The 24,502-nt window shown below is 37.7% G+C and overlaps 1 protein-coding gene across 2 annotated transcripts in view; it reads right to left on the bottom strand.

Annotated features, from left to right (window-relative positions):
- LOC115219697 (sperm flagellar protein 2-like) overlaps nt 1-24,502 on the bottom strand; it is a 140,809-nt gene that overhangs the window by 102,415 nt on the left and 13,892 nt on the right. For both annotated transcript variants that reach the window (XM_036509790.1, XM_036509791.1), the window contains exons 2-4: nt 14,130-14,232; nt 7,683-7,935; nt 6,458-6,675 (exon numbers count right to left, since the gene is read on the bottom strand). In XM_036509790.1, the coding sequence (XP_036365683.1) occupies nt 6,458-6,675; nt 7,683-7,935; nt 14,130-14,232 (574 nt within the window). The remainder of the gene's footprint in view (nt 1-6,457; nt 6,676-7,682; nt 7,936-14,129; nt 14,233-24,502) is intronic.

Here is a 24,502-nt window from a genome sequence, read left to right as displayed (position 1 = left end):
ATTGTTTCTACAGCTGACTGCAAATCATTCAACCATAAACACAAACTGGAGCAAATAGAGTTATATGCTGAGCTTAGTGGCAAAACACAGCAGCTGTCACGAGTAGACTTTGAAAGCTTCCCCACTACGTCAGTCACACAGTACTTTATTCCTACCATTGTTAATGTAAAATACTGAACTGAAATTCATCCTCATCATTATTTAATGTCTGTTTTTTATGATGGTATGGGATCGGAACTACTGAGCCAAGCTCCAGTATCTGCTTTGGTATGGTTTCTACAGACGGATGCTCTTTTTAACACTAACCACTTCACAGAGTGCATTGGGTGTGTTTTATGTGGCACCAGTGAAGGCACTTGGTTTAGTAGTTAGGGCATTCGGCTCATAATCGTAAGGTCGTGAGTTCAATTCCGGGCGACGCATTGTGTCCTTGAGCAAGACATTTTATTTCACGTTGCTCCAGTCCACTCACTGGCAAAAATGGGTAATACCTGTATTTCAAAGGGTTGGCCTTGTCACACTCTATGTCACGCTGAATCTCCCTGAGAACTACGTTAGGAGTACACATGTCTGTAGATTGCTCAGTCACTTACATGTTTATTTCATGAGCAAGCTGTTCCATGGACTGTATCAGCTGGGACCCTCATTGTCGTAACCAACGGAGTGCTCCTATACCTATGTGGCACCAGCACTAGAGAGGTGCCATACCCTCAACAAGACTCAAAAGTCTGCAAAATCTCACACTTTACACACTGAACTGGGTGTGTTTTTCAGAACACAGACACAAGAGAACCAGCCATGTCCTCAATATGACAAAAGGGAGCTCATAACTCCACACCTCTGCTTGCTCACCAACTTCTTTGCAGAGGTATGAATGATAGTAATAAGAGGGATGTGTCATAAGGGGTGAAGTGAGAGGGGTATTTGGGTATTCAGTATTGTGATGAAGAAAGATATATTGAAGTCAATGCCTTGTGACTGAAATGGCAGAGAAGTGAGAGGGATCTGTATCACCCAGGAGATAGCATGATGATTGTGACCTAGGATGAAAGGGGTCAACATATGCTAGCTATCAAAATGACACGGGGTGATGACAGGTAGGGAAAATAGCATGAAGTGGCCTAATGGGGCAAGAATATATAACTAGGCTGCATGATGGGCCAGAAAAGGTTGAGTAATAATATTGGGGACAGGGGAATGGAAAGTAAGTACTTCCTGTAACAGGGAATGGCATGAAGGTGTGTTGGGGACAGGGTGAGAATGGGTTCAATGATGTCCTTAGTTACACTGTTTCCAGTGTAACTAAGGAGAGAAGGGATCCACTGTCCACTTTAGCCACAGTGGAATCCTAGTAGAGTGGAGACTAAGAAGAAGAGCTGGGAGTGATTGAGAGATGAGCAATTGGAATTGGTGGAAGAATGCAAGGGAAGGAATAAGGCAGAAGAGTGTTGTGTGTGACAAATAAGATCCACTGCCATATTTGGTCATGCTGACATCATAAGAGAATGACATTGAGAAGAGAAATGATGGAGAGAGATGAACAATAGAGATGGGGGGAGGGGAAATGAAGGTAAGAGTGGAAAAAATATGAGTGACAGTGACACAGCCAATAGACAGATGAGTGATAGGGATGTATGATATGAGTGATGAGAGATAGAGGGCTGAGTGATAAAGAAGGTAGGGTGAGATGGGTGTTGGAGGAGCGACAATCTCTCAAAGAGTTTAATATAGCAGGCAGATATATATATATATATATATACTTGCATGTATACAGGCACACATGCACATACATGTATAGGCTTAGTGATACATGCTTGTGTATATAAATGTATAGTATATACATATATATATATATATATATATATAATATATATATATATATATATATATATATATATATATATATATATATATGACCCTTCTGATGATGCTTTTGATCTAAAGCTGAAACCGTACAGTAGAGAAATATCACGATTGCCACTTTGCAGCCATCTACATTTATGGATGTATACAATTTATGTTCAACAACAACAGCAACAGAGCCATTTAGCTCTTATTTCTAGCAGTGGAGGTGTTCTTACACTCTCAGTCATATTGTTTTCATTTTTGGGGAACTTTTTGGCTAACTAGCTGCCTCATTTAATTATAGATATATATATTTCTTTACTGCCCACAAGGGGCTAAACATAGAGAGGACAAAGAAGGACAGACAAAGGGATTATGTCGATTACATCGACCCCAGTGCGAAACTGGTACTTTATTTATCGACCACGAAAGGATGAAAGGCAAAGTCGACCTCGGCGGAATTTGAACCCAGAACGTAACAGCAGACGAAATACGGCTACGCATTTCGCCCGGCATGCTAACGTTTCAACCAGCACACCGCCTTAATTATAGATATATAATACACACACACACATAAATATACGTGACATAATTTTAGCATCTAGTTTATCCCAGCTGGATAGGTGATTACTTATCACCACCACTCAATGCAGTCCTTTGTCATCTTCTCTATGAAGCATAACAGCCTCACTTCTGTCTTCTTCATCACTCTGTTTTGTCTTCCTCACTCTCCTTATTCCACAAATTTCACTTACAGTAAGCACATGGTACGTCTTTATGCAGCTGTCCTCCTCCATATGCCTCACCTGTCCACACCAATATAATCTTCTCTCTTGCACACCTGATTACTCTTACGTCCAGTTTCCTCTTCACTTTATTTATGCTCCATTGCTCATGCACACAAGCATTGCACAACCAGTAAAGCAGGCTGGCTTTCTTTCTTGCAGCAGTTGACAATAATACTGCTACACTAGTCATGGCAATGACTCGGTGACCGGACTGTATCCTACTCCACCAAATGTGTTAAGCATCTCGCTTGTGATTCTTGATGGACCAAGGGCCATTCCTGTCTTCATATCCTTATCCACTTTATTCACCATACTGCTATCAACTTGGATAGCAGAGGGCTGCTCTCTCTGTTGGCTCTACTTGCAGCAGACACTCTCACCCCCATGCAGTCACTTCAGTCAACAGTCTCTCATAATACCACTTACAACCCTCTTTGTATGCTTGTGTTTGTGTGTGTGTGTGTATTCATATATATATATGGGAGGTTTTGATATCCAGAAGACCCAAGATGGCAGGTAAGGCTATGTAAGTGCTATGGAAGGACCATAGTTAGACTCGCGGTTCAATAATAGTATAAGTGAAGAGTCTAATATGGGTCGTGTATGAGCATGTATATGTTAAATAAAATAAGACAACAAAGCCACTTGGCTTTGTTGTCTCACTTTATTTAACACACACACACACACACACACACACACACACACACACACACACACACACACACACACACATATATATATAGGGAGAGTTTATGAAAAAAACAAAAGATGAAGACAAGTGGTGTACAAAACAAACAGATGTATTAGTATAACGCTCAGGAATAGAAAAAGTCTTTTACGTTTCGAGCGTACGCTCTTCTACAGAAAGGGACACAGAAAAAAACAAGGAGAGAAAAAAATGTGTGTAGTGGCTAACGATCTATCATGGCGACTGACCATGATATATATATATATATATATATATAAAATGTAATGGAGATTGAATGGACCTTGGCAAATTAACTTTGAAGCACCTTTATGTATCTTCTATCACCTGATGAAACAAGGTGGTTATGTATTAATGTATGTTATGTAATGTACTTTGCATTAGTTAAAATAACCATGCTACTGAAACGCATGCAGTGATGTTTTAAGCTAACCATTCCTTTTTGTTTGCTATGTACACACATACACTAAAGTTTGCTGTGGGGTAAATCCATAGACTTCTAGCTGCTGTCACTGCATGTGTAAGCTAATAAGAACTAATTAGATACATTCATCAGTCGTGTTTATACAATTTCCCTGTGGACCATAAAAGAGGGATCAGCTAGACTAATACTTCCAAACATGTTTACATTTCTCTCTTCAATTAAGTGCCTACCATACAACCATACTTTCCTTCTCTTAACTGACCAGCATTAGAGTGAATTTCAAATCACTATTATTAATCGTTTTATTAAACCAGATACACCAATTTGAATATTTGATGCATTCTAGGCAATTAATTTGATTAAATAAATTTCTGCCATTTTAGCTATGTTTGTTTTTGATACTAATGTTTTATACAGACCAACGTATCTAATTAATTTTAATTACTTTAATTAGTTTACACATGCAGAGATGGATGAAACATATGGATTTACCTCCTTAGTAAACTTGTGTATCAAAACCAAATAAACTCAGCACAGCAATATTGCATTCTGAGTTCAAATCCATCTGATGTCAAGTTTGCCTTTCATCCTTTCAGGGGCTCATAAGGGAAGTGCCAACCATGGTAGGAGTGTTAAAGAGTTGGGGGAGGGGGCAAGATGATGCTTTGTGGTATCAGTTCCTGGTGTTTGGGGGGGTCTGACAATAGTTGCAGTGATGCTGGTGCAAGATGGCCTTTTCTTTGAATAAACATTGATGGTTTGGTGAAGAAAAGACTTCCATGCATGGCCAAGTACCAAACTGCCTTCCAAAAATTTCTTGCTCACCTCTGTGAATACATTTGCACAGGCATGGTCAACCTTAACTGTTGGGTTGGATGGTTTGACAGGAACTGGCAAACCAGAAAATGGCACCATGCTCCAGTTGTCTGCTTTGGAATGGTTTCTACAGTTGGATGCCCTTCCTAATGCCAACCACTTTACAGAGGGGCACTAGGTGCCTTTTATGTGGCACCAACATGGGCCATTTTATTTCTTATATTTGAAAACACAGGATTATAAATTGGTCAGAGCTTGTTGAAACCTTCTCATATTGGAAAGATAAGATGTAGAAGGTTAGCATTTAGTGTTTTTGTGGCAATGAAATCTAAGTTAGCCATACAACAAATAAGACAAATATCAACACCATCATCATCATTAATGAAATAACCTCTAAGTGGATGCTTGATCTGCTAGAAATAAAAGCTAAACTTCCCTCAGATAGCTTGCCACCATGAAAAAAGAAGAGAACATTGTACAATAAAGATGTAGACGTAAAATAAATAAATGGTCACAGCTTTTTTTCTTAGCATTTATCTTAATGATTTGGCCTGATGGAAGAGGTTGTGCCTTACGGCCTTTGCAGACCATTTGAGAACAACGAAATGAACAGAATTAATGTTTCTCTTGAGCAATTGCCTTTGGCCATAGCTCAAGTGGATCACATCAAACCCTGGAGTTAAACAATGATAACAACAGCACCATTCTCATTATCATCATCGTCGTCATCATCACATTCTAACCAATAGGCACAAATTGGAAACCACATTTTGCTTTAATATCATCCAAATTATATGAAAAACAGAATCCATATACAGAAGAGTATACGTAGTTTAAGCAAAATTTTATTGATTATAGTTTTGAATATAAATCTACCCCATTCCAACCACCTAAATTATTACTACTACTACTACTACTACTACTACCACCACCACCACCACTACCACTACTACTACTATTATTATTATTATTATTATTATTATTATTATTATTATTATTATTACTATTATTATTGAGTGAGAGAGTAGTGCATGTCATCAAAGTGATACTGGGGTAAAATATATGAAGCCCAGTATACCCATCATGACTACCGGTCTGATAAGGGTGCACCAGGCACATGCATCACAACCATATGTGTGCAACATGGTGATCTCCTATCAAGATAAACAGTGCATGACCTTGCAGGTGGGGCCCAGTTAGAATTTTCATCAAGTCGGGTAGCCCATCCCACTCAAAAGATAACTGAATAAGTTCTGTTTAAGGCTATTGAATAAAACACCCATGTTTCCAGAGGTAAATTATTCAAATACCCTAAATCTTTAAAACCCCTATTCTTCCACCTTTTATTTTAGCCTTTTTTACTCTCTCTCTCTCTCATCCCCCACCACCATCCACTCAGCCAGCCACTCGCTGCCCTTCAATTCTTCCACCTAAATGCCTTTAAACATAGACCCTTCTAAAATTCATCTGTAAAGTAGTTGGCATTAGGAAGGGAATCCAGCTATAGAAACCCAGCCAAAATAGACAACTGGAGTCTGGACAGCTCTTCTGGCTTGCCAGCTCCTGTCAAACCGTCAAACCCATGCCAGCATGGAAAGTGGACATTAAATGATTTTGATGATGATGACGATTGTGACCAAAGTGTCAGTCTATACTCTAACTCCTGTCTAAGGATATGTTTCTTCTGATTCTATTCCTAACGTAGTAATTACCGTTACCTTTTGTACAGCAAACCTTAAATAAATGGAATCATAAAAAGATTATTTTGTTGGTCTTTGTTTGTTGCTGTTGTTTCTTTTCTCCCTTTTTTCTCTGCAGAAAGAGGCAATTATTACAAGTGAGAAATTTTCTAAGACAAAACCAAAAACCCAAACTCACTTGAGTTTAGCAAGAGCTTCACTTTGCTGGAGTCGTAGTTGCCGAGATTGTTCATGAAGAATTTCCTGTTGTTTCTTGGTCTCCATTTTGATGTGTTCTTCAGCAAGAAACCTTTCTTTGAATGCTATTTTCTCTTTTTCAATTTGTTTCTCACGAAAGTATTTGCTGGTATTAGTCGGAGATTGAGTCAGATTTCTTGGAATTAGCAGATTCATATGCTAAAATGACACAAATTACAAACATCGTTGATGCTAGAATAGATGCGGAGAGAGGGAAAGAGGAGGAGGTTTTGAGAAATGCAGCAGAAATACAGGTGCCGAATTCTTTACATTCTTACACATGGTCACATTAATAAATACTCATGTCTTAGTTTCCGATTAAACCTTGCAAGAGCAGTTAGGCCAGTGGCAGCATTTTGTTTGACATCTGTATTTGGCTGGAGGCCCTTCCTAATGCCAACCACTTCACAGAGTGTACTGGCTGCTTTTGAATTGCACCAGCACCAGTAGGGTCACCAAGTAATTTGCAAGACAAGACCCCCTTCACAGAGTTGGGGGGGGTAGCGATATTGAGAGAGGTTGTTTTGTGACAGGTGAAGAGAGGGTAAAGTAGAAAAAGGGACAGGAACATGTTTTCTTGCTGTAGAGGAGATACATGGCTACCCCAGTAGGAAGGGGACAAAGGACGATGGAGATGAGGAGGTATCAGGGTGTGCTCTCAAGGTATAAAAAGGTGGATAGAGAGAGAGAGAATAGGGGCAGAGAATTGAGGATGGCTGGGTGGAGAACTCATAATTTTCACATTTTGTATTTACATGTAGCTTAGCACAACGAGGCGCAATGGCCCAGTGGTTAGGGCAGCGGACTCGCGGTTTCGATTCCCAGACCGGCTGTTGTGAGTGTTTATTGAGCGAAAACACCTAAAAGCTCCACGAGGCTCCGGCAGGGGATGGTGGTGATCCCTGCTTTACTCTTTCACCACAACTTTCTCTCACTCTTACTTCCTGTTTCTGTTGTACCTGTATTTCAAAGGGCCGGCCTTGTCACACTCTGTGTCACGCTGAATATCCCCGAGAACTACGTTAAGGGTACACGTGTCTGTGGAGTGCTCAGCCACTTACACGTTAATTTCACGAGCAGGCTGTTCCGTTGATTCGGATCAACCAGAACCCTCATCGTCGTAACCGACGGAGTGCTTCTAGAGCTTAGCACAAAAACGAACCTACCTCATTATAAATCCTGTTTTCAATGTGAGAAAGTCTTGATTGTGTCACTGACATCTGATTGTTGTCTTGGACTGCGGGTCTGCTTTTCCATGTTTTACCATTCAAAACAACAAATAATTCATACATGAGATTTGTAGCGGCACCATGCTTCTCGGTCATGATATCACGAGCTGTATTTGTATCAAACTGCAAACCGAGTTTGTGAAGAGATGGCTCGAGTCGAGTGAAGTTGTTGAGGCGTCCTTCAATCGTACTAAATTCAACAAGAGAAATTATACTTTTTCACTGATCATGCAGTGACATCACAAAAGCAACACCAATGTCACATAGATTCACAACTTTTATTTGAAACAACATATGACAAAAAAGAAAAAAAAAAAACAATCATGATGATGCAATGAAGAGATAGAAGTAACACGTAGCTTAGAAAGATGGCAACAAGTGAAAGACTGAAGGCAAACAATAATTGTTGTTGTTGTTGTTGTTTTGCTGCCCCCAGTTCCCCTGGATCAGGACTAATCAAACAGATCTATGATAGAGTCAAGACTATTGAAAAGGTTTCAAGACGCAACAAAAATTTTAGGAAAATAAAAATAAGAAATAAGTGGAAATTTAACCAGTGAGTGTGTTAAATTATAAAGCAGAAAAAGAAAATGGTTCTCCCCAGACACAACAGAATATGCTTCAACACACCGACTCATATGAAGAATCTTGCAAACCAAATCCAAAAACGAAATATGATAGAATGCTTTTTGAACAATTACATGTAGTCCAAAGATTCGTTTAGTGATGACTCTACTGGCGTCCACTCTCATCATATACAGAGTAGAAGCTTGAACCTGTTGCTTCTCTTGCACTGTCCAGTTGGATTTAGTATAGCAGTAAGTCCCAGTGGTCCCAGCAGAAATGAAGGAGATAAACCTAGTGAGGATGGTATACGTTGTCCACTTTGCTTACCATTTGTGTGGTGTACACCTCAACATAGAGTCTGGGGCTAATGACACTACTGATCCTGTAGACGTGCATTTTGTGTAGGCCCCAACTGAGTGAGAGGGATTTACCATTCCTACAATGATGCTGTTGTAGATGTGTTGGCGGGTGCGATGGTGCAGACAGTTTCGTGGTTTTTGTGGAATGAAGCTTGCTGTGACAACCGATGGTATTTCTTGCATGGCCAGGAATCATTTGACTTTTTGACAATAGTTTCTCTCTATGCCATGAATATTGTTGAGATGGTATCTTTTATTTGTCTCAACCAGTGGACTGTGGCCATGCTGGGGCACCATCTTGAAGCTTTTAGTCAAACAAATCAATCCAAACACTTTTCAAAAAAAGACTGGTTCTTATTCTATAATTTGCCAAACTGCTAAGTTATAGGAATATAAACAAACCAACACTGGTTGTCAAGTGGTGGGGGTAGGGGCACAAAAACACACATGCACACATGTTGGGATTCTACACAGTTTCTGTCTGCCGAGTTCATTCACAAGGCATTGGTCAGACAAAGGTTATGGAGAAGACACTTGCCCAAGATGCTATACAATGCACCTTTGCAATGGTTGCAATTTGAGCTTGTTAACCACACAGCCATGCCTAGAAATAATTCCAGGTATGTTTTTTCATCTTTGATGTTTGAGGTGTATTTATGTTGTTGAATCTGATTCTTTATTTAAATGGCTTTCTCTTTCTAATGGATACAATTTTTAGAGAGAGAATGGATCCTTGTTGTATACCATTTGGGGAATTACAGATTCCAAATTGTTATTAAACCTATCACACATAGGCTTGTTAGTATGAGAGGAGGCAGTTTTTTATTCAATATTTTAGGGAAGTGCCAGGTATTTTCTTTATAAGTGAGTACCAGGGAATGGAGTCAAATGCTTAGGGTAGCGAATGTTGGGATTTTCTGGTGAAGGAAACTATTGTGTTCTTACTGCAAGTTGGTTTGAATCGACACTGTGAGTTAGAAAAAGGAATGTGTGGGTTCATGATATCAAGGATGAGCTTGTCTTGGATTTTTTAGGGTCTCCATTGCAGGGTGATGGGTTTGTCAGGTTTTAATAATAATAGCATTCAAAATAAAAACAAGCAACTCAAAACACAGGAATATTATAAACATATACATACCAATACCACTATCCTACCATGCTACATACCCTGGTTGTAACACTTTTAACATGCTCACAAACAGCATTGTTTGTAGTGACTTGGTAACAAAACAATACAGATAACACAAGAGGAGACACAACAGCATCACAATTAAACTCCTTTTACAAGCTAAACAACCAGATCATCACACTCATATGTCACAGAAATACAAAACCTAACTCCACGTATGTTCACACTAACTCAAGAACTTGACCCTTCCTTCAGAAAAACTCAGGAAGTCAAAGACTTTAGCACCAGTCAACATCACAAACATATAACATTGCTTGCTAAAAGTGGAAGTCAATTCTTTCTCAAATCACACTCTTTATCTTCCAAAAAAGAAGGACAAACTAGGAAACGTTCCAGCCTCATCAACCTAGTGTCAGATTATTTAGGAAACAAAAACCTGATGGAATGGTGACAGCCAGAAGATTCTTCATCATCAGTGAACTCAAATGCAGCTAACATAGAATAAATGATAATAGTTATTCATAGCAACAACATAAAATCTCTCCTATATCTTGGAAACAGCAAGTTACTTACAGATGTACTGAACACAATAGCTTCTAGTAACACTAATAATGTCACTAATGCTTTGAGAAAGACACGGATGTGTCACACAATCTTATTTTTGCAATGTAAGAAACCAATAATTTCTTTATAAAATTATAGCAAAACAGCATATAAAATTACTGTTTGGAAAGATAATTTTTTTCAGATTCTGAAGACATTTCATTATATATTCAGGCAATGTAATACATTATTTTGAGTCTTGTTCAAAAGAAGTCCAAGTTGTGCAACGACTCAAACATTTCATGAAAACATTATTCCAAAAATATATCTGCCGCTGTTGTTGTTGTTGTTGTTGGCAATTTGCTAAACCAAAACAGATGTTTAATCAATTAGGATTTTTGTATTTGTATGGGTTTCATATTGAATCAAGTAAATAAGAAACTGCAGCCATGCAAAGGAAAAGGAAAAAAAACTTTGAATGACAATCTGGTATGGGAAATAAACAGATGCTGGAAACCGTCCTTAAATGCTCCAATGGTACTGCCATTCGAGACCAGTTTCCTCATCAGCCACAATAGGACAGATCATGACCCATTAAGGAAACTTCTATGTTGCGACTCATCCAGCTAGATATAATAGCCAAGCTCCTTTAAATTACCTTCCATTATCTTAAAAAAATAAAAAAGCAAAGGACACATTGCCTTGAATAATATAGTCTGGCATAAACCATGCCAAGAAACTAAAAGAAACTGGATTTGAAAATCTGAATCCAGGACAATATCATCCCAATATATGATTTCCCTTTTAAGATGGTATGGTGCAAGTTGACGAATATTTAACTGCTACTTCTAGCAAGTCAAATAACCATGCAGAGGCTTACAGAAATATATGAGCTTTAGTTTGGTGAAACAAAATAATAATACATATTGTGAAAACTTAATTGAGATTTTAATTTGGAAACTTAAATGCAATATAAAATCTTTTAATAAAATTAAATTGTCAAAAAGAGCAAGTTTACATTAAATATGGAGTAAGAATATTGATTTCAAATTTGGGCACAAGGCCAGCAACTTCGGGGGAGGGGGCTAAGGTGCAAACATCAACCCCAGTGCTCAACTGGTATTTATTCTTAAAGGCAGCGAGCTGGCAGAAACGTTAGCACGCCAGGTGAAATGCTTAGCGGTATTTCGTCTGCGTTACGTTGTGAGTTCAAATTCCGCCGAGGTTGACTTTGCCTTTCATCCTTTCGGGGTCGATAAATTAAGTACCAGTTACGCACTGGGGTCGATGTAATCGACTTAATACCTATGTCTGTCCTTGTTTGTCCCCTCTATGTTTAGCCCCTTGTGGGTAATAAAGAAATAGGTATTTATTCTATCAACCCTGAAAGGAGAAAAGACAAAGTCAACTTCAGTAGAATTTGAACTCAGAACCTAAAATTGGACAAAATGCCGCTAAGCATTATGCCCAGCGTGCTAACAACCCTTCCAGTTTAGTACCTTGAAATATGGGGTAAATATTGAAAACCTGTGATAAAAAGGAATGGTATAAGTGGTTGTTTCACCCCAGGTTAGCAGTCTTAGACAGAACGGTCATGGCATCCCAGCCATTGATCCTAGCTTCTTGTAGATAGACACAGACATGGGTGGGTGGTTAAGAAGCTTGCTTTGCAACAGTGTGGTTTGGGGTTCAGTCCCACTGCACGGCTCCTTGAGCAAGTGTCATCTCCTATAGCATCAGGCCAACTAATGCCTTGTGAGTAGTAGATTTGGCAGAAAGAAACTGAGTGAAACCCCATCATGTGTGTGTGTGTGTGTGTGTGTGTGTGTGTGTGTGTGCATGTGTTTTTCTCCTCAGCATCGCTTGACAACCAGTGTTGGTTTGTTTACATCCCTATAACCAAGTGGTTTGACACAAAAGACTGATAGCATAAGTGCAAGACTTAAAAATAAGCTGAAGGTGGTGCCCCAGCATGGCCACAGTCCAATGACCTAAACAAGTAAAATAAACAATAAAAGATATCTAAGACTGGTATGTCTTTGTCTATCTAGGACTATATTGCCAAATATGTTTCTTTTTCAGGACAGTAGGGTGTGATTTGAGGAAGATCTGGCTGCTATTTCTAGGATGTCAAGTGACTGCATAGAAGCTCTCTTGTTAGGTTAATTTCAGTTAAAGAGAAAAGTGAGTTTGTGGAGAAGCAGTTTCAGCCATGCCCACCACATAAAATAAGTCATCTTGAAATAAAAACACCTGAAAATTGTTCAAGGTTGCAGAAATGCTTGACTTGGCAACCCTTTGGATATCAAACTGCCTGTGGACTACTCGCTCTATAACACAAACTTCTTGTTTCAATGTGATCTCAATTAAAACCTTCCAAAAATTTGTGTTAATTTGTGTTCCAGAATCTAATTAAATAAGGAGAAAGTTATTTTATTATTTTATGAAATTTTCCATTATGCCAAAAAGTTCATTGAAATAAGGCAGAGAATGTCAATAGAAATATGGCAACAAAAGGGTTAAGAGAGAGAACTCGGCTGAAGAAAAGAAGGAGAAATTAAAGAGAAACACAGGGCCAAGATTCCATCAAAACCAAAATGTAACTGTCTTTGAAGAATCAGTGAGGAATATTCTTGTCGTTCATTTATGTTTGGTATTATACAATGAGGAACATTTTTGCAAAAGAATCTCTGTATAGGAAAAAAACTACGTTGCAACAAAATAAATCGACTTCAATTTATAGTCAATGTATAATTACACTTTATCTTTATATTAAAAGACAAAGACAACGGTTGTTTCTGCAGTCAATAATTATGTTGCTTTGCCATAATAAAGAAAATAACTGACTGACAAAGGATTTTATTAAGCCCAGTATTTTCTCATTTCAAAACAATCCTGTTTAATGGTATCAGGAGAATTTCACTGAAATGAGAAATTATAGATAAGCCATCAGAGAAAAGATTAAAAGATTACTGTGATGTAAGGTATATTTGAGAGACGCAGAAACAAAGAGAATAAGAGGAGTGATGGAAGGAAGGTAGAGTAATTAAGAGAAAGATTGGGAAACAGACTGTAAAATGTGAGGAAGCTAAGAGCTGGGGCTTAGGTCTGGTTTCAAGGAATTAAGGAGATCAGAGGAAAATAAACCAAATTGAGCAATTGTTTTTTTATATATATATATATATATATTTGGATGGTTTTTCTTTTAAGACCAACCAATCAAATATGAAATGGTACCAATTCTCAGCCAGGTCAAATTGAAGCAAATGAGTAACATTTCTTAAGTAAGAGTAAATTATATTCACCCAAACACATATGTAAGTGTACATGTGTGCGAACATGCATGTATGTGGGGAATTCTGTTACAATCCAATTGATCTAAAGTCTGTAATTATTCTCTATCTCTAAGAAATGTCTCATTTCATAAATTGTTTAATTTATTTACCTCTGATTATGTCAGACTGAAGATTTCTAAAAAGAATGAAATAATGATCTACATGATTATTACTCCTGACTAGAAATTTTAAGAACTTCATTAAAAAAGTAACCAATTAAATACGTGTATTCTATGCCTCTTTTTCCTTGTTTTTCTTTAATTTCAAATTCAAACTTCTAATCACGCCAAATATTATGAAGAAATGCTTATCTCCTTTATATTAGCTATCTGCTAAGGGACACCATGTTTTCAAAGAACTCTAAATATATGTATATTTCTATGTACATATATATATACAGAGGGGTGCAAAAGTTTGAAAGAAATATATTGAGATGATTTGAGGAACATACTTTTGTAGAGAAAATTGATCCAGATCATCCTGCTGTTTATATTTAGACAATGTTTCACCGATGAGGTAACCATTGGAAAAAACAGATGAAAAATTGATGATATCTGGAAAAGAAAAAGAAAACAAACATTGTGTATTCTTGAAAAAAAACAGATAAATATTTCATCATTAAGGAAGAAAATTAAAAGTTGTAATTCCTGAAATTTTATCAGAATTCTGACACACATTCATCCATAATCTTTAATCTCTTGCTCATTTATATATGAAGTCGGATCTGAAGACCAAGTGCTAAAGGTTTTGAATTCACTTCTTGGAATGGTTAACTTTGCATTTCATCTTCCTTGGATCAAAAAATCAATACCATAAATTGGTGGATTGTGATATTGTTGAGGTTTTAGCCCCAGGTCATCCCTGACTGAGCAAACCTATAATCAAAGAGGCTCCAATCATGACAAGCCTGGTTTCCTCTCAACTACTTCATTCATTAACTCACTTAAACCCTTCACTCCCAATGGAGCTTAACGCCATCAATGACTCTTCTCCACTGTTCTCGACGTTGGACTATCTTTCCCTTTCCCAAGTCTTGTTGGTTTTGAATGGTCATCAATGCCCTTTCTCTATGTAGAGGTGTAGGCCCTATACAAATCCATTGTTATCCCTGGAAAGAGGTGGTCCATATCAGCTTGGCCCTTATCCTTTGACCTGTCCCACATGGGCAACCCAGTTTGCACTGTACTGGCATGAGCTCTCAGGGTCACTGAGGTATACAAGCCACCACTACACTGCCATAAGGACTAGACCTTGTGGTGGAGGTACTTCATATTTAAGACTAAATTATTTAATATGTCCCCTTATTTTCAAGTTGGCAGGGAGAGATTTGATAAGGATTTGGTTGATTATTGTTTCTAGTAGATCCAGATCCCTTGTTGACAAGCAGCATCAATGTTTCCCTAGATTTTTGAGTCTTTATTGCAATAATACCTTAGAAGGCTTAAAAAGGCAGATGTACTTTTTTTACCCTTTTTGCTGAAAGATGTTTTAGAATAAATGGTGGCACAAAACAAAGGAGAAGGGTGGAGAGTTTGTTTTGTCATGGTAGGAGACTATTGGTATTCTTAGAGCTACATTTCATAATGTCTTGGAGGGTCTCATGAATAAAAGGCATGAATACCAGTCAAAAGCTGGTTCAATCATCCAACCCATGCCAGCATGGAAAGCAGATGTATGATGATGATGATGATGATTAAATGACTTTGTTAATAATATCGATTATTAGTTTGTAATGTCTGACACAAGGCCAGCACATTCAGGGGAGGGGGTAAGTCAATTACATCGACACCAACACCCACCCACCTCCAGTGCTCAACTTATTTTATCAACCATGAAAGAATGTAAGGCAAAAATCAACCTTGGTGGAATTTGAACCCAGAGTGTAAAAGAAAGATGAAATGCCACAAAGCATTTTGCTTTTGACATGCTAACAACTCTGCCAGCTTGCCACCTTCATAATAATATCGATTATTAGCACAAGCTAATGTATAGCTGCTTCCATTGACAATAATATATTTGATTGTCCTTAAAAGAATGAAAGGCAAAGCTCATTCTGGCAGGCATTCTGTTAATAATATTGATTTCCTTTTCTTCTAAAGGGTGAATATGATTGGATCAACCATATCCCTTTTAAATAACTCTAGAAGAAAGAAAGGCAATCACAGTATGACAGCGTGATTCCAAATGAGAAACGTAAAACCCCAAAGGAGATTCTGTAGAATATCAATTCAAATGTCCCCATCCTTCCATTTATGTAACCTATTGTGTCTTTGATCAGGGTATTTTAAACCTTAAGGCTTCTCATTAGTTCTCAAATTCCAGCACAAATACTACAGCACAAAATCCTGAAATCTATGCCATCAAATGGTAAGTGGTCTTGTACACCCGGTCCAGAGAGCCATTCAGTGTCGGCACCAATAAACGGTTACAAACTGAAAAGTTTGCAGTTGAGGCATCAGCCTGTAACATCAACATCATCATCATCGTTTTAACATCCACTTTTCCATGCTTGCATGGTTCAGACTGAGTTTATGGGGGAAGATTTTCCACAGCCAGATGCCTTTTCTATAACCAACCCTCCCCCCACCTGTTTCCAAGCACTTCACCTGTTCCCAGTGGCCAGACATGTTTGTTAATTTCCATAAATTTTTTTTATTTATTTAAAGTGAAAGATGTCTGAACATGTATATGAAATGGACATGTTTGTGTGTGTGGGAGAGAGAGAGAGAGAGAGAGAGAGAGTGCCACTTACACATACATGAGAACACACATGTTCACTCACTCACTCTCTCTCTCTCTTTCTCACACACACACACACACACACAGGCACACGTACATACAAAAAGGATGTACATATAAGTATTGATGTACGTATACATGACAACACGCCCCTTCACTCACTCTCTCTTTTTCTCTCTCTCTCACACACATATCCATTTTATATACTCATACATACATCTTTCACTTTCTTGTCTCTTTTGTGATATCTCGACCTCTATTTATTAATGTTTCTGCAGACATGTTCTTACAGAATATTGGAGATGAATGATGAATGATGAATGACATGATGATGATGAATGACACTCTGTGACAGTGACACTCATTTACAACTATCACTCTGTCAAAACAAAGGCATAAACACACATACACAAACAAATATGTATATACAAACATATATACATGTGTATCTGTCTGTCTGTCTATCTATCCAACTGTATATATACTAGACTACCCGTGACACGTTGGGTCACCTGGAAAGTCAGTTTCCCAGCAACGGAGTTTTGTTTCATGGGTTTTTTTTTCCAGGTTATTTCACATGCACGTGTACAAACAAAAAAGATGTACGCATATGTATTGATGTATTTACATATACATGACAACACGCCCCTTCACTCACTCACTCTCTCTCTATTTCTCTCTCTTACACACATGTCCATTTTATATACACATACATACATCTTTCACTTTCTTGTCTCTTTTACTTTTAAACAAAAGTAAATAAATTAAAAAATTTTATGGAAATTAACGAATCCCAGACGATGAAATTACATTCAGTTAAAAATATTTCTAAATGATTAAAATATTGTGTATGTCAAAAAGTTGACGTTTTTGTTTTTCTTAGAGAGTGCGAAGACTATGTGTGTGTATATGTCACAGATAGCGGACGTGTGTTTGTGTTGATTGACAAACCATGACATTCATTATATGAGTGTGTATTTTGTATGTGTGTATGTGTGTTGACTTCACAAAAGCCATTTTTTTTTCCGTCAAGAAATAACAAACAAAAATTGTGTTTAATCACTTTCATTGATAAACAGAGGTCCAGATATCAAAAAAATGGTACGGCACTGCCAAAGGTAAGTATGAAAATAAATATGCAAAAAAAATCAAGATAAAATATACTATTTCTGAGATATTTCAGGTACAAAACAAACATCTATATATATATATATATAAAAAGAAGCTTGTTGTTTATATGTATATGTGTGTATATATATATATATATATATATATATATATATATATACACACACACAATGGACTTCTTTTAGTTTCCATCTACCAAATCTCCATTCACAAAGCTTTGCTTGGCCCAGAGCTATAGAAGACACTTTCCCAGCATGCTATACAATGGGACTGAACCCAGAACCTGTATTTTTAATGGTTTTGTCTAGAGCAGTGGTTCTCAACTATTTTTTTACCAATGGATCCCTTTTGATTACCATTTTGTTCTGGTGGACCACCACAGCTATTCTATGTTTAAAAACTAGTTTTATAATTATTTCTTTCAAAATTCTTCTTTTGTCATCCACTCATTCGTGTGTGTAGGTTGAACCATGGGAAACGGTCAAGAAAGAAATCTTGCTGTTTCTTGCAATGAATACATCTGAAGAAGCAAAGTTTTCCATGAACCATTAAAATACTACCGTGGGTCCCAAATTTACTATTTTATCTGCATGGAGCACCAAAAACCTTATCTGGAGCCTGGTTGAGAACCACTGGTTGTAGAGACAAGGACTGTATCCATGACCATTGCAGGAACTCTGAAACAAGTAGGTTGATGCTGTCCATGTTCTTCTTGAAGAGTTATTGCAGGAGAAACATTTATAAGGAGGTCTGACATTCCAGAAGGTAATGGGGGTTGAAGGACTGGAAATAGGGATTAATATGGATCTGCTGGGATGGACACAATAGGGTTGATAGGAGGTAGTGCCTGAGTAGAGGCTGTTATAGAAGCAAGATGAGACACAGTTTTTTTGTGGGCCAGAGGTTGGAATGTGATGGTTAGAGACATCATGGGCAGCGATCTGGCAGAAACATTAGCGCACCGGGTGAAATGCTTAACGGTATTTCGTCTGCTGTTACGTTCTGAGTTCAAATTCCGCCGAGGTCGACTTTGCCTTTCATCCTTTCGGGGTCGATTAAATAAGTACCAGTTACGCACTGGGGTCGATATAATCGACTTAATCCGTTTCTCTGTCCTTGTTTGTCCTCTCTGTGTTTAGCCCCTTGTGGGTAGTAAAGAAAAAGGTATTTCGTCTGCCGCTATGTTCTGAGTTCAAATTCCGAGGTTGACTTTGCCTTTCATCCTTTCGGGGTCGATTAAATAAGTACCAGTTACGCACTGGGGTCGATGTAATTGACTTAATCTGTTTGTCTGTCCTTGTTTGTCCCGTCTGTGTTTAGCCCCTTGTGGGTAGTAAAGAAATAGGTTAGCGACATCATACTGCTAATCAGTCCTGTGGTCTTTCTTTGTACGCAGGAACTCCACAACGTTACATTTATTTCAACATAATAAATTGGTAAGTCTGATATTTATTCCTGTATCAGATGCAGATTCTATTGAAAATGCAGAATTCAATACAAAAGATGACAACAATTGTATGAAGTTGAATGTTAACTGCCAAAAAAGAAGATAAATTGCATAGTCAAATATGGTGTTACATTCTTTAAGACACAGAATAGCATTCATTTAGAAAGAAACGTTGAATTCAATAACATTTAAAAGATAAGACCAGAAACAAAACAGCTTTAAATTTATTATTTGTTCAATAGTGTTGTGTTTTTAAAGACAATCTAACTCGTTGAGACTTGTTAAGAGAAACTGGAACAGCAACTTGTTTCAGATAGTTTCTTAGGCTAAAAACAAACAAAACAAAAAATCAATGCTATTGGCTGAAGTATTTCTGTAAAAACTAAACATCAATTATTCAAGTTTAATCTAGGGGGATAAGAAACAACACAGCTATACAATGCTTTTTACACCTCTATTATTTGATTTTTTTTTGTACTAGTTGTCAATACAGCCATTAATATAAAGGAAAAAGAGACCACATTCAATAACATCAATTTTTTTGGTTTTTTACATTCTTCAGAAGAGATAACATTTTCTTCAATCAGATTGAAGATGGTATCAAATTAAAATGAAAAACTTTTCATAATTTTTTTTCACATAGCATCATTTTTCTTTTTTTTTATATATATATTGAGGGTGGAGTGAGGAGATATACTGACAAGCAAGAAACAAACACACAATGATAACAAACATTTTTTTCGTTGTTGATTTATCACTATTCTTGTTATTCCTCTTTTGCTGTCGCCTGAACCATCGGAAACTTTATTCCTTAATGTTTCATACATCTGTTGTTTGTGACATTGATCTGATGGACTACCTTAACCCTTTCGCCTTTAAACTGGCCTCCACACCCAGCCCAAACATTCCAAATGTTTTATGCTCAACCAGATCCAGCCTCTCACACCTACCCTTCACTATCATTCTAAAAATAACAATCGCATTGTCAAAATCTTGAAGCTACAAGATAATACATGATTAATTCAAAAGAAGGTGACCAAATAAGCATTCCATTTAGCAGAATAACCTGAATGCTGAAGGGTTAATGGAAGCAGAGTTTGAAAGATTTATGCAGCCAGGCATGGTTTCTCTCATAGACTCAGCATGACCAGGGGACAGTAAATCCTTACTGTGTGGGAACCAAGTGTACAAAGTTCTGTGCAATTGAAACATAGGAACCAAGTTAACTTGTTTCTAATAGTGAGGTACTTTCCAGAATTCTCCACATCTCATATGACAACATATGCACATTTTATTTTTGCTAGCCAATAGAAGGAGATTGTGAGAACTGATTTGCATATGATTAGCATATTATATCACCTATAAAAATTTAACCAGCATAGAGTCAAAAACATAGGGAAAAGGATATATTACCAAACATATAATCACCAGAAGAAAAATCTGTACAAAGGAATCTAGGCTTTGGTAATACATTGCTAATACTGCAAACAGTGAGTAAAAATCTTGAGAAGTACATGAAACAAACAGGGGCTACAATAAAGGTGAAGCACTTGCAGGAAACAGCACTGCTTGAAACCGCTCGAATACTCCGGAAGGTGCTCAAAAAATAAGGGGTGTTACCTTAGTTCACTGGTAGTGAACAGCTGACACCGTGGCACATTTCCAGTGTTAAAAGCTGTGCAAAGGCAATGATAATAATGATAATAATAATAATAATGGCAATGCAAAATCAAACTTTGGCCACAAACTGGAGGGTCAACTTTAGGAATGAGCAAGTGTCTCCGCTGTGCCACATCTGCAATAGAGTGGATGAAACCATTGCCTATGTAATGAATGCCCTACACTTTCCCCAAACCACTACAAGGTGTGGCAATACAACCAGATAGCGAAGGTGCTACATTGGAAACTGTGCAAAAAGGAGAGAGGCACAAACCACAGAGAGAGATGGAGTCGGAGCCTAGCAAAATCCTCTGGGATTTCCCAATCCAAATAGATCAGGTGCCAGAGCATAACAGACCGGACCTAGTGGTGGGGGACAAGGTGCACTACATTTGCTATATAGTTGATGTTGCATGCCCCTTTAACCCATGAATAGTCAAGAAGGAAGGCGAAAAGATGGATAAATACAACCCTCTTAAGTACGAAATAACCTGGCTATGGAAAATGAAGAAGGTGAAGATAGTGCCTATTATTGTTCGGTCCTTGGGAACGGTATGAGAAGGCATCGAGAGGAATATAAAGGAAATTGGATTAAAGTGCCCAACTATTACAAAAGGTGTGCCTCCTTGGCATGGCCAGAATAATCAAGAAAGTATTAGATAGCTGAAAAGAATGGATTGCATGGTACCGTAAGGCTGCAGGTAGTAAGCCCGCTAGGCATCCAAGATTCCAGGAGGTAAAACAAAACCTGTGATAAAAATAACAATAATAATAATAATCCATTCTAATAGAGGCACATTTGTGGAAAGATATTAGTCGATCACATTGATCCCAGGACTTAATCGACTGGTGCCTGCCCACCACTTTAAGGAGGAGGAGGGGAGGGGGAGGCGGGGCAGAGGAGGAGGAGAAAAGAGGAGGGAAAGAGAAAAGAGGAGGGGAAGAGAAAAGAGGAGGGGAAGAGAAAAGAGGAGGGGAAGAGAAAAGAGGAGGGGAAGAGAAAAGGAGGGGAGAAAAGGAGAAAAGAGGGGAAGAGAAAAGGAGGAGGAGAGGAGGAGAAAAGAAGGAGGAGGAAACAACAAATCATATTGTCTCTGGTTGCCCAGTCCTAACCAAGAAGGGATGCATCACTAGACATGACAGAGTTGGGACTTAGAGACATTACAGAATGACAAAAGAGAAAAGATAGTATAAGCATATCCCAGAAAAGGTCTCAGAAAATGACAAAACAACCATACTCGGGGATATGTCCAATACACACAGAGATCAAGGCTAACAGGCCAGATATTGTTGTCAGGGACCAACAAGATAAAAATGCCTTCTAATCGACATATCAGTCCCAAAAGAGAACAATGTATCTCTAAAAGAAACAAGAGAAACACAAATATTCAGAAATAGCGTTAACCCAAATGTGGAACTTGAAGACAGAAATAATCCATATAATAATAATAATAACAATAATAATAATAATAATAACAACAGGTGCTAAATACATAACCAAAACTCAAGAGCTTACATACAGAGAAGAGCACTGCTAGGCACAGCATGTCTATGTAAAGCACTTTTTATACACAACATTGAAACAAAAATAAACTAATCATAAATTATACAAAATAAAAATAAATAAAAATATCCACCATTTTAACTTTTGCTTCCATAGCAACTTAATCATCATTTTAATGTCAAAACATTGCACTTGAGATTCCCAATAGTTAAATATTTCTTCGTTTAGCCAACAGTTAACAAGTCAATGAGTGATGCATAAATTCTCTTACACAAATTTTTAAAAACGATCAGATATGAAGATCTGAGGGGTTTGAATCTTCTTATCTTTCAATCCTTTTACAATCAATAACATACGTAATTAGTAGTAAATTAAAACTGGTGATTGATATGATTAAAGGTATGTGACACCAAATTGCATTGGAAGATGTAGTGGTTTTCAACTTAGTGCAGGTGAATAAGTATTTCTTTCTTGAACAAACATAGTTAGACTCATGTTGAATAGCCTAAAGTTCCTATTTCTTTACTACCCACAAGGGGCCAAACACAGAGGAGACAAACAAAGACAGACAGATGGATCAAGTCGATTACATCGACCCCAGTGTGTAACTGGTACTTAATTTATCGACCCCGAAAAGATGAAAGGTAAAGTCGACCTTGGCGAAATTTGAACTCAGAACGTAACGGCAGATGAAATACCTATTTCTTTACCACCCACAAGGGGCTAAACACAGAGGAGACAAACAAAGACAGACAGACGGATCAAGTTGATTACATTGACCCAAGTGCGTAACTGGTACTTAATTTATCGACCCTGAAAGGATGAAAGGTAAAGTCGACCATGGCGGAATTTGAACTCAGAACATAACGGCAGATGAAATACCGCTAGGCATTTCACCCAGCATGCTAATGATTCTGCCAGCTCACTACCTTTTTGTTCCAACACAAGCCTGAAGCAGACAAATTTAGTCAGCTAATTACAGGGTGTGCATTAGTTATTACAAATATCTCATTTGCCACCATAACGTGATAATACCAGGTTAGACCTACCAGAAAGGCTTACTTCAAATTTAGCACGCGAGAGTAGAACCTCTTACAATAGAGCAAGTTGATACAAGCTTCTTGTAATATTTGCCTATGTTTTCAAGTTGTATAGGAATATTGATTATGTGTAAATAAAGATCAAGAACAGCCTTTTTGTTTTCGTGGTGAGTTGCTATTTTTCATTGTTATAATTCCTTTACTGTAATTTATGGAATATATGTTAAGAAAGCTGTCATGTCTGCTGCAAGTATTGTCATAAATGAACTGACAATCTATATTTTACTGCGATATTACATTTAGTGTTAAGCTTCGTTCATGAAGCCTTACATTTACCTATTGTTTCGCTTTCATGATCAATTCATAAAGATAATTTCACTGTGGTCATTTTCAGATAGATTAATCGCCCACACAATTACCGTACTTATTGTTGATTTGATGTCCATCCATCAGTCACACACTTCCAGTTGTCTTCATCCTTTGTCATTTACTAAGTGACAACAATATTTTTCAGGCCTTATTTCACAGTTTTACTTCACATTTTCCTGTTCCAATTCCTTTTTCTTACATTCGCCTTACTAGCACCTGTGCTGGTGGCATGTGTAAAAAGATTCGAGCGAGGTCGTTGCCAGTACCACCTGACTGGCCCCCGTGTCAGTAGCACATAAAAAGCATCCACTACACTCTGTAAAGTGGTTGGCGTTAGGAAGGGCATCCAGCTGTAGAAACTCTGCCAAATCAAGATTGGAGCCTGGTGCAGCCATCTGGTTCACCAGCCCTCAGTCAAAATCGTCCAACCCATGCTAGCATGGAAAGTGGACGTTAAATGATGATGATGAATCCCAATCATTTTCTCAGTTAATCCTTATTTAAAACATTCAATTCATTTTCTTCTGATTCTTAAAATCTTCCACATTTTCTGGCCAACTCCATCATCACAATTCTACACATTTCCCTTTCTGTAAAGAGAAATTTCAATCTGTTGGTGCCAGAAGTAAAAGATTCCAAAATTCACTCCACTCTTGTATCTTTGTTACTTTTTCCTTCACCGTTTTTTTTCTTTATCTTTTTACTTCGTTCAGGTATTGGACCACGGCCATACTTGAGCACAGCACTGAGGGTTTACTCCAACAAAATGCTTCCAGGACATATTTCTTTAAAGGTTGGTACTTATTCTATCAATTTTTTTTTTTTGCTGGACCACTGAGTTACAGGGACATAAACTGACACCAGTTGCCAAGTGGTAGAGGGGGTACAAATACACACACACATGATGAGCTTCCACACAGTTTCCACCTAAATCCACT

The sequence above is a fragment of the Octopus sinensis genome, linkage group LG15 (assembly GCF_006345805.1).
Source record: "Octopus sinensis linkage group LG15, ASM634580v1, whole genome shotgun sequence".
NCBI classification, from domain to species: Eukaryota; Metazoa; Mollusca; class Cephalopoda; order Octopoda; family Octopodidae; genus Octopus; species Octopus sinensis.
Note: the sequence above shows the minus strand (reverse complement) of the source record. Positions and strands in the feature narration are given on the sequence as shown.